General features: G+C 46.7%; 1 protein-coding gene across 1 annotated transcript; it reads left to right on the top strand.

Moving 5' to 3' along the window:
- Positions 1-250: 250 nt before the first annotated feature.
- On the top strand, positions 251-7,972 carry clcf1 (cardiotrophin-like cytokine factor 1). Its single transcript, XM_055927942.1, has 5 exons — positions 251-295; positions 490-565; positions 4,178-4,338; positions 4,656-5,135; positions 5,277-7,972. Exons 1-5 carry the CDS (start codon positions 251-253, stop codon positions 6,009-6,011), a joined length of 1,497 nt encoding a protein of 498 aa, XP_055783917.1. The 3' UTR covers positions 6,012-7,972.
- Positions 7,973-10,898: the final 2,926 nt, after the last annotated feature.

Here is a 10,898-nt window from a genome sequence, read left to right on the forward strand (position 1 = left end):
GATTTCTCTGGGAAGGAGAGGGAATAAACAAACGGGGAGAGGAAGATAATTCAATCAGAGAGAGAATTTGCTCAAATAAAAAGAGTGAACGTTGAGTTTGTTGGAAGTAGCACAGAGAGGGTTTTGTTGTAATCATACAATTGTATTGTATGTTTTATGCCTCTCTATCTCCCCTTTGGTTTTCTGTCATTGATGTTCTTTGGCAATCCAGGGTCCATTCCATGCCAAGTAGATCAATTTGAATTTCAATATGAACTCCAAGAAGATATCTCTAGGGAGAAGAGATGGAGAGAGTGTGAGTGTGTGTGTGTGTGCATATGCTCAAGCACATGTAAGTGTGTTTCGAAAGATTGGCACGTTGGTCCTTGTGTGTGTGTGTGCATATGTGCGTGTGTGTGCATGTATGCGCATGTGTGTGTGTGTGTGTTGAGTTAGTGAAGGAATGCACGTTTGATTGAGTACATAAATCTGTGCTCTAACTGTACACAGGCACACAACATCAACCCTGACCCTGCCACCCCCTCCCTGCGGCCTATACGCATGGTACTGTCCAGCCAGGGTACCAGTGAGTGTGCACAAAGCCGCCTTACTTTATGGTGGAATATCATTTCCCTCCGGGACTAAATCTGGATAGAATAGAACTAAATCGAAATAAGGCCCGAGGGGGTGTGGTATATGGCCAATATACCACGGCTAAGGCCTGTTCTTATGCACGACGCAACGCGGAGTGCCTGGATACATCCCTTAGCCGTGGTATATTGGCCAAATACCACAAATCCCTGAGGTGCCCCATTGCTATTATAAACTGGTTACCAATGTAATTAGAACAGTAAAAATAAATGTTTTGTCATACCCATGGTATACAGTCTCATATACCACGGCTTTCAGCCAATCAGCATTCTGGGCTCGAACCACCCAGTTTATAATGTGGAATATAGCACCGCTTCCAATCCAAGTGCCAATGCCGTTTAGCAAACTCCGAGCAGGGTTATGGTCAGATGACATGAAAATAGAGTTCTTTGGCCACGCACACCAGTGGTGGGTTTGTCGTTGAAAAACAGAAGCATATACAGAATAGTAGCTCATACCCACTGTAAAATATGGTGGTGGATTGTTGATGTTATGGGACTATTTTGCTTCCACTGGTCCTGGGGCCCTTGTTAAAGTCAACGGCATCAACTTTATGAAGTACCAGGACATTTTAGCCCAAATCCTGGCTCCCTCAGCTAGGAGGCGGAAACTTGGACGCAAGGGGAGCTTTCATCAAGACAATAACCCCAAACACACATCAAAATACACAAATAAATGGTTAACTGACCACAAAATCAACAGTCTCCAGACTTGAACCCCTTTGAAAACCGGTGGTTTGAATTGAAGACGGCAGTCCATAAGCGCAGATGAAGGATATCAAGGATCTGTAAAAATTCTGTATGGAGAAATGGTCTAAGATCCCTCCCAATATGTTCTCCAACTCATAAAACATTTTAGAAAAGGCTCATTGTCAATATCCTCGCAAGGTGAGGCTGCTGGAGTACTGAAAACAGGCTTCATTTACAACCTTATCTTTTTTAGATTTGTTTTATTAGTTAAATAAAATAGTCTCTGAGCAACTCTATTAGTATTAAATAAAAAAACACTTCGTATACAATATAGCTCTGTATTTATATTATTTATTTTACACAGTCTTTTTTTGCTAATCTTTATCAAGGGTGCCAATCATTTTGGACATGACAATAGCTGATAGCAAGTCTTCTGTAGTCTGTAGGATCTGTACCTCAGCCCTGAGACCAGCCTGTGCCCTGACATTAAACTTTGAACCCTAACCCCAATGTTCAAACTTGACTGACCACAGACTCTTAACCTCAAATCAAGCACCATAAACGTTGTCCTACAGCTGGCAGCCATAAGATTGTGCAAAGTTTGACATTTACATCTGCAATCAAACCATAGATTGACATAGATAATCAAACATGGTTTAGAGAATGGAGAACAGTGTGTATAGGCATGCGCACACACACACACACACACACATATGCAGGCACACACACACATGCAGGCACACACACACAGGTCACGGGGAATCTCTGTTGTAATGTGATCATGCCTGTGAGAATGTTCTGGCTTCAACCTGGCCTGTGGAGTTTGTTCTTAGGGCCAGGTACTGCTCCCTGCTCCCTGCTCAGAAGATCGAGGGTTTGGGCTTTACGTTATCGTAACATTTACCGTCCACAGTAAAACTGTCTCATTCTACAGAAGACGCTTGTGCATCAAAACGGCATTCTGCCAGACTGCGTTGTGTTCTGCATTAAAACACATGCAATGTGAAGTGTTCCAGGTGTGTGTTAGGAAGTTACCTAGATTAGCTATCTTTCTCTACAGTATTCTTCGATGTTCCAAGGGAGAGTTGTTGAGCTGTTGCGATCTGTTCTAAATATTAAGGTGTGTCGAGCATTGGGCTTTTGTGATTGAAAGGAGTTGACATGTTTTGCTGTAACTGTTAAACTGATTCAGATGAAAGGTGTTGAGGTGTGTTAAGGAGTAATATGTTGAAAGGGATGACGTTGAGAAATGAGTCCTATAGTGGAAAAAGTCCTGACATGTTTGCTTAGTTCTGAGCAGAACAAGGTGTCTGCATAAATGTTTGTGAGTTGTTCAAGAGCTCCACTTAAGTCTTTCACTCCCCGGGGGCAAACCGATGGAGGGAAGAATGAGGGAGTGATAGAGAGAGAGAGCGAGCACTAATCAGGGTTAATAAGCTGCTGTTATTTTGGCCTGGGGGCGAAAAACGGAAGACTTCTAAAGACGAGAAGAAAGAGAGGGGGTAAAGGAGAAGGAGAGGAAATGGCGAAAACAATCAACCTGAAAACATTCTACAAATAGATGGAGGGACTGAAAGGAAGAGAGGAAATGAGAAACACAGAGGGATGTTGCAGGAGTAAGAAAGACAGGAGAGAATAAGTGGAAGAGGAGTTGAAAGAGAGAAAGAAGGGGATGGATGGATGGATGGGGGAACAGAGAGATGGTCACATGCTGTACAGAACATATTTCACACCTGGTGAACAGCAACATGTTTCAAACTCATAATTGCACAGACCCTTGCCCTGTCTGCCTGTCAGCCTGGAAGACCGAGAGAGACCGGGACCATGAATGCAAGCGTGTTGGAGGAAGGGAAAAGAGAGAGTATAGGGAGGATGAAACGGTTCTTGGAAAGCAAAGGGCAGAAGAGAATAGGAGAGAGATAACAGATGTGTGTGTGTGGCAACAAGATGGAGAAAGGGGGAGAGAGAGAGATTAAAGGATGCATAAAAGGAGAGCATTTGGGAAGTTATGACAGCTGAGTCCTGGGGGACAGACAGACAGGGGAAAAGGATTCTCTGTGTGTTCTGTGTCTCTCATTGGCCCTATGGGACAGGGAAGTGGATAGGCACTGAGCTCTCTACCATTGACATAGATCATTTGGCCACCATTTTCCCTGTGTGAAGCTGGAAGAGCGGGCCTTAAAAGGGTTACTTCCAATTTAACACACACACACAACGTATGTATGCACTCATGTAAACAGGCACACACACTTAACCTTAAACACACACATGCACACCAATGTATCCACACCGATGTACAGCATTTCAAATACACACAACAAAATCAGGCACGTATATGTACACAAATTTACAAGCACTCACATACCAACATAAACACTTATACAACATAAACACAAGAAAACTAAGGCAAATAAGAGACAAAGTCATGCATTCAAAACAAACATACACAAATAAACATGATGACAATAAAGTAAGCTAGATATCTCTGCTGTGTGTGTGTGTGTGTGTGTGTGTGTGTGTGTGTGTGTGTGTGTGTGTGGTGTGTGTGTGTGTGTGTGTGTGTGGGGGGGGGGGGGGTGGGAGTGTTAACGTGTGTGAAGAGTGGATTGAACAGTGAGACCATTCGTCTGACTTTGAAGCTTTGAGTGACATTTTATTTGAGACCAAAGAAAACATTTGACAGCCAGAACCTCTAAAATTGGATTGAAACCCGAAAGGTTTTATTGCCAGTTAGATTACTTAGATTTGCCAATATATTCAAACAAAACCATCACCATAGAGACAAAGAAATAAACAGCCTTGTGTGGTTTTAATCTTCAACAAATACTGATCTTTCCTTTGATTGGTTTCTCCCCCAGTCCGTCACATCCAGCTCACACTGCTATTGTCTGCAGCCGTAGCATCGGTCCAGGTCCCAGAGCCCCACCTCAGCCTGTCTAATGAGAGAACTTCGATTGAGAGGACGTATGAGCTGACCAAGTACCTGGAGCATCAGCTGAGAGAGATAAAGGACACCTATGTGAGACCTGTACTGTTATATAGATGCTGTGTTGAAGCACTTATGTTGGAGCATGTCAATGTTTCTTTCCACAAGTGTTTGAATTCACCACATATTTCAGAAGCCTGGTTCCATTCTGTTTCTGCTCCAGCCAACCCTTTGGTCTTTGCTATGGGGAGTTTGCTAACACAGAAACAGACTGGCACCCAGGCTTGTGTCTGAGCATAGTTAATCCATGTCTGATTGCACATGTTGGATTAAATATTCCTTCTTTCCCTCCCACTCCCTCTTTCCATACTCTGCTCTTCCTCCATCTCCTCCTCTCTTCCCTCCCTTAGCTATCCTACCTGGGCCCTCCGTTCAGTGATCCAGACTTCTCCCCTCCACGGCCCAACAGCACGACCCTGTCCCTGCCCAGCGCCGCCACCCGTCTGGAGCTGTGGCGGGGATTGGAGAACCGTGCCAGGCTGACCCAGAACCATAGGGCTTACTCTGTCCTGCTGGGAGCGGTGAGGGAGCTGGCCCGCTCCACCCTCTGTCCCTACCTCCAGAGCTCCCTGCTGCACTTCTCTACAGGCCTGGACAGTCTGCTGGGGTCTATATCAAGCCTCATGAACACTCAGGGGTATGCTCTGCCTCCTGCTGGGATTGAGACGCAGTACCTGCAGAGAGACACAGGGGGCGACAGAGAGGCGATGGGACGCAGACCATCTCCACTGATGAGTCAGGGTCTCTATAAGGGAGGGGTGGGGGCGGAGGTGGGGCCAAAAAGGCATCCTCTTGGTGATCAGAGGGGTGCAGGGACCACCAGAGGGACAGTGAGAGGAGAAAAGGAGGAGAGCACCAGGAGAGAAATGACAGAGAGAAAGAGGGAGAGAGAGAAAGATAGAGGGAGGGGGAGGGAGAGTAGGAGAGCGGAGGTAACTAGGGCTGTGGTTCGGAGCGTGGGGTCGAGGCAGGAGGAGAGAGGGGAGCGCGGGAGGAAAGGGAGGAGGAGAGAGGCAGAAGATTGGGAGGGGGCCAGTGAAGACAGGGAAGAGGAGGAAGAGTTGGAGAGAAAGGGAGGGAAGGACAGAAGGGGGAGAAGGCTGTTGAGTGTTTCAGAGGAAGGAGAGAGAACAGTTAAGCAAGGTCCACTGAACTCTGACGCCAGAGTCACTCTGTCCTTTTCAGACAGACAAACCTTCCCCCAACAACAACTCCTAAACAACAATAACAACAACAACAACTACAATCACAACAACCACTACAGCTACAACTTCAACTATCACCCCCAAAATAAGGACAGAGCCGAAAACAGGGCGACAGAGGAGGAACAATACATCATCCGAGAATCTGCATCACTCCTCTCCTCCTCTTCATCCTTCCAACCCCAGCGCCGATCCCCTCGCTCCTTATTCTCCCCCACTCTCCACTCCCCCCTCTCCCTCTTCTACCCGTTTGGCACAGGGCCGGGGGAGGGACACACCCTGTTGTCAGAACCAGTTCCCCTGTCATTGAGGAGGGGTCCCCCCTTGCTGCCGCCCCCTCCCCTGCCACCTCTTCTGTCCTCCTCCTCTCTGCTGTCGGTGCAGCCGGCGCTGAACGACTTCTCCAGGAAGGTTGAGGGATTCTGGGTACTGAGGGAACTGCAGAGCTGGCTGTGGCGCTCCGCCAAGGACTTCAACCGCCTCAAGAAGAGACTCCGAGTCTGACAGACTGAAAGAGGAGGGAGGACACACACTGTCTCTCTCTCTCGCACACACACACACACACACACACACACACACACACACACACACACACACACACACACACACACACACACACACACACACACACACAGTCTGAGAAACTGAGAGAACACACACAGAGACATACCCACACATAGAACCTGAGAGTGGGCACAAACACACACATTTTCACACAGACAGTGTTGGAATACCTACCTAGTGCTGAACCACGGAAAAGTGGCTTTCTGGCCTGTCATCAGCCTGAGCACACATTGGCACATCCGGGGATGGAAAATAATCAATTGTCTGTCTCTCAGTCTGCGGACAATATCAGCACTGTCACCAATGACATGACATCATGACATAGCAGGTCATTGATCTGCCATTGGAACTTATTTACTGGATGTAACGCCTCACATACTGGACATAAAGGTGGTGATCAAGCAGATAGACAGTCATGTCATTGACTGAGAGCTGATTCAGAACAGCAGTGAATCACTAGACATTCATCTTTGCCTAGGGAGGAAGAGAGAGTTATGAATGGAGAGAGACTAAGGGAAGAAGAGGAAGGAGAAATGGCAGGATGGAGAGAGGGTAGAAAGAGAGTGAGTGGGAGAAAGAGAGAAAGGGGGTGTCTGAGTCAGGGGCTGACAGTTGGAGTCTGGGCGGTGGGGGTTGCTGAGTAATCAGAAATCTGCAGACACTTACAGTAAACACTGCATAGACACCCACCGGACACACACAGTACAGACCCATTTCCAGGCGTACCAGTAATTTGTGAATTGGCCAACTGTTTTTACAGTGAGTTGTTGACACTTTTAGCTTTGGAATGGGCATCTCAGCCTTTCCCTCCGCTTGTTTCAGCCAAATGCAACACAAAAACCCGTAACCTTGGCATGGTGGGGTTTTCTATCAACTGCCGTGTGTCTTTACAGCAGGTCTGGGACCTGTACAGTAATGTCCAACAGTGTGTATGTATAGAGTTTAGGATTAGATTATATCTGTGATATTTATTGAACAAGATGTTGTATTTATTTTCTTGTGTGAATACTGTCCTACATCATGTTGGAGATGGAAGATAATCAAATATGAGCTTTTGTACTGAGATGAATGTTATTGGTCATTTAGGGAGGGGTGTTTGGGGAGTGAGGTTGTTTTTGAACGTTATGGTTTTGACTGGGTTGGTTTGGGTGAGGGGTACAACTGAAAGATGTGGAAGGGGGTGCATTTCCCAAAACAAAGAGCGACTCACATTCATCAAAAACAAGAGGGGAATGAAAGAGTTTTATTTGTCTGTCTTGACAAAATTTACGATGTCTCTTTTTCTTTCATCTCTCCCCTTCCCCCCATCCCTCACTACTCCCTTTCTATTCTCCATCCTATTATCTCACGCATCTCGCCTTCCCAAAAATATCCCTCTAACCTGCCTCGTAACAGACAGAGCTTAGGAGCATAAACACACAGGTACAAACACAACCCTTAAACACGTCCACCTTCACCCCCTCTGTTTCTTTCTATTGCTCGCTCTCTCTAACTCTCTCTTCCATTTCCCTCACACAGTTTCTCACTCTTTCTCCCCCCTCTCTCGTTTCCCCTCAGGCTGGAAATTAAGGGATCAATGAAGATCCCCCTCTTCACCTCAGCTACACACTTACTTACACTGTGCACAACCATTTCCCAACCCACTACACACACAGACACACAGGGCCGGCTCTAGCCTTTTGGGGGCCCTTTTAGTGTCCCCCCTCTTGACAAAGAGAAATGCACATTTTCAAGTTAATTTCTTGCAATTCTAGGTATTTCTCCATGGGTGGAAATAAACTTTTTATATTTTAATAAATAAATGTCATGCAATTCTACTAATTTTCCATGGCGCAGGTATTTTCTTTTCAGTTTTACAGCTAATTTCCTACAATTCTACCTATTTTGCCATGGCTTATGCCATGTTATTGACATCTGAGTGAGAGTTACTAACAAACCTGGAGGTCACAGCCACACCATCATCCCAGACCCCCTGGACTCACTCAAATTCGCATACAGCTCAGCGTTCAATACCATAGTGCCAAGCTAAACCACTAAGCCACAGGTGTCAAACTCATTCCACGGAGGGCCGAGTGTCTGCGGGTTTTCGCTCCTCCCTTGTACTTGATTGATGAATTAACATCACTAATTAGTTAGGAACTCCCCACACCTGGTTGTCTAGGGCTTTATTGAAAGGAAAAACCAAAAACCTGCAGACACTAGGCCCTCCATGGAATGAGTTTGACACCCCTGCACTAAGCTAAGGACACTGGGACTGAATGCCTCCCTCTGTAACTGGATCCTGGACTCCTGACACGACGCCCCCAGGTGGTGAGGGTAGGCAACAACACATCCACCACACTGACCCTCAACACAGGGGCCCCTCAGGGGTGCGTGCTTAGTCACCTCCTGTACTCCCTGTTCATCCACGAATGCATGGCCGCGCACGACTCCAACACCATTATTAAGTTTGCCTATGACACGACGGGGGTAGGCCTGATCACTGACGACGATGAGACAGCCTATAGGGAGGAGGTCGGGGGCTGGCAGTATGGTGCCAGGACAAGAACCTCTCAAGTCAGCAAGACAAAGGAGCTGATCGTGAACTACGGAAACGGAGGGCCAAGCATGCCCCCATTCATTTCGATGGGGGCGTAGTGGAGCAGGTCGAGAGCTTCAAGTTCCTCTGTGTCCACATCGCTAAGGAATTATCATGTTCCACACATGCCAACACAGTCATGAAGAGGACACTACAACGCCTCTTCCCCCTCAGGAGGCTGAAAACATTTTGCATGGGCCCTAAGATCCTCAAAAAGATATACAGCTGCACCATTAAGAGCATCTTGACTGGCTGCATCACCACTTTGTACAGCAGCTGCTTGGCATCTGACTGCAAGGGTAGTGCGTACGGCCCAGTACACCACTGGGGCCAAACTCCCTGGATTCAGGACCTCTATACCAAGCAGTGTCAGAGGAAGATCCTAAAAATTGTCAAAGACTCCAGCCACCCCAGTCATACACTGTTCTCTTTGCTACCGCATGGCAAGCGGTACTGATGCACCAAGTCTGGAACGAACAGGACCCTGAACAGCTTCTACCCACAAGCCATAAGACTGCTAAATAGTTAGTCCGGGTAGCTACTTGGTTAACTAAACTCAGCAAAAAAAGAAACGTCCTCTCACTGTCAACTGCATTTATTTTCAGCAAACTTAACGTGTAAATATTTGTATGAACATAACAAGATTCAACAACAGACATAAACTGAACAAGTTCCACAGACATGTGACTAACAGAAATGGAAAAATGTGTCTCTGAACAAAGGGGGGGTCAAAATCAAAAGTAACAGTCAGTATCTGGTGTGACCACCAACTGCATTAAGTACTGCAGTGCATCTCCTCCTCGTGGACTGCACCAGATTTGCCAGTTCTTGCTGTGAGATGTTACTCCACTCTTCCACCAAGGCACCTGCAGGTTCCCGGACATTTCTGGGGGGAATGGCCCTAGCCCTCACCCTCCGATCCAACAGGTCCCAGACGTACTCAATGGGATAGAGATCCGGGCTCTTCGCAGAACACTGACATTCCTGTCTTGCAGGAAATCGCGCACAGAACAAGCAGTATGGCTGTTGGCATTGCCATGCTGGATGAGCCTACATGAAGGGTACCACATGAGGGAGGAGGATGTCTTCCCTGTAACACACAGCGTTGAGATTACCTGCAATGACAACAAGCTCAGTCGGATGATGCTGTGACACACCGCCCCAGACCATGACATACCCTCCACCTCCAAATCAATTCCGCTCCAGAGTACAGGCCTCGGGGTAACGCTCATTCCTTCGACGATAAACGCGAATCCGACCATCACCACTGGTGAGACAAAACTGCGACTTGTCAGTGAAGAGCACTTTTTGCCAGTCCTGTCTGGTCCAGGACTGTGGGTTTGTGCCCATAGGCGACGTTGTTGCCGGTGATGTCTGGTGAGGACCTGCCTTACAACAGGCCTACAAGCCCTCAGTCCAGCCTCTTGCGGACAGTCTGACCACTGATGGAGAGATTGTGTGGTCCTGGTGTAACTCGGGCAGTTGTTGTTGCCATCCTGTACCTGTCCCGCAGGTGTGATGTTTGGATGTACCGATCCTGTACAGGTGTTGTTACACGTGGTCTGCCACTGCGAGGATGATCAACTGTTCGTCCTTTCTCCCTGTAGCGCTGTCTTGGGCGTCTCACAGTATGGACATTGCAATTTATTGCCCTGGCCACATCTGCAGTCCTCATGCCTCCTTGCAGCATGCCTAAGGCACATTCACGCAGATGAGCAGGGACCCTGGGCATCTTTCTTTTGGTGTTTTTCAGAGTCAGTAGAAAGGCCTCTTTAGTGTCCTATGTTTTCATAACTGTGACCTTAATTGCCTACCGTCTGTAAGCTGTTAGTGTCTTAACGACCGTTCCACAAGTGCATGCTCATGAATTGTTTATGGTTCATTGAACAAGCATGGGAAACAGTGTTTTAACCCTTTACAATGAAGATCTGTAAAGTTATTAAGAGTTTATTTAATTATCTGCATTGACCCTTTTTGCACTAACTCTTTGACTTATCACATACAATGCTGCTAATGTTTACTATCTGTCACTATATTCCTAGTTATATTTACATATCTACCTCAATTACCTCATACACCTGCACATCGACTGGTGCCAGTGTATATAGCCATGTTTACGTTACTTATTGTGCATCTATTATTACTTTTATTATTACGTGTTACTTTTCTACTCTTTCTGTTTTCTTTCTCTCTGCATTGTAGGGAAGGGCCCGTAAGTAAACATCTCCCTTTTAGTCTACAATTGTTGT

Source organism: Salvelinus fontinalis, chromosome 6 (assembly GCF_029448725.1).
Source record: "Salvelinus fontinalis isolate EN_2023a chromosome 6, ASM2944872v1, whole genome shotgun sequence".
NCBI lineage: Eukaryota > Metazoa > Chordata > Actinopteri > Salmoniformes > Salmonidae > Salvelinus > Salvelinus fontinalis.

Excerpts from the sequence above, each read along its gene's own strand:
- clcf1 (XM_055927942.1), top strand. The coding sequence starts at position 251 with ATGAACTCCAAGAAGATATCTCTAGGGAGAAGAGATGGAGAGAGT. Across the intron at positions 566-4,177 it reads ACTGTCCAGCCAGGGTACCA|TCCGTCACATCCAGCTCACA; the intron begins GTGAGTGTGCAC and ends TTTCTCCCCCAG. Across the intron at positions 4,339-4,655 it reads GAGAGATAAAGGACACCTAT|CTATCCTACCTGGGCCCTCC; the intron begins GTGAGACCTGTA and ends TCCCTCCCTTAG.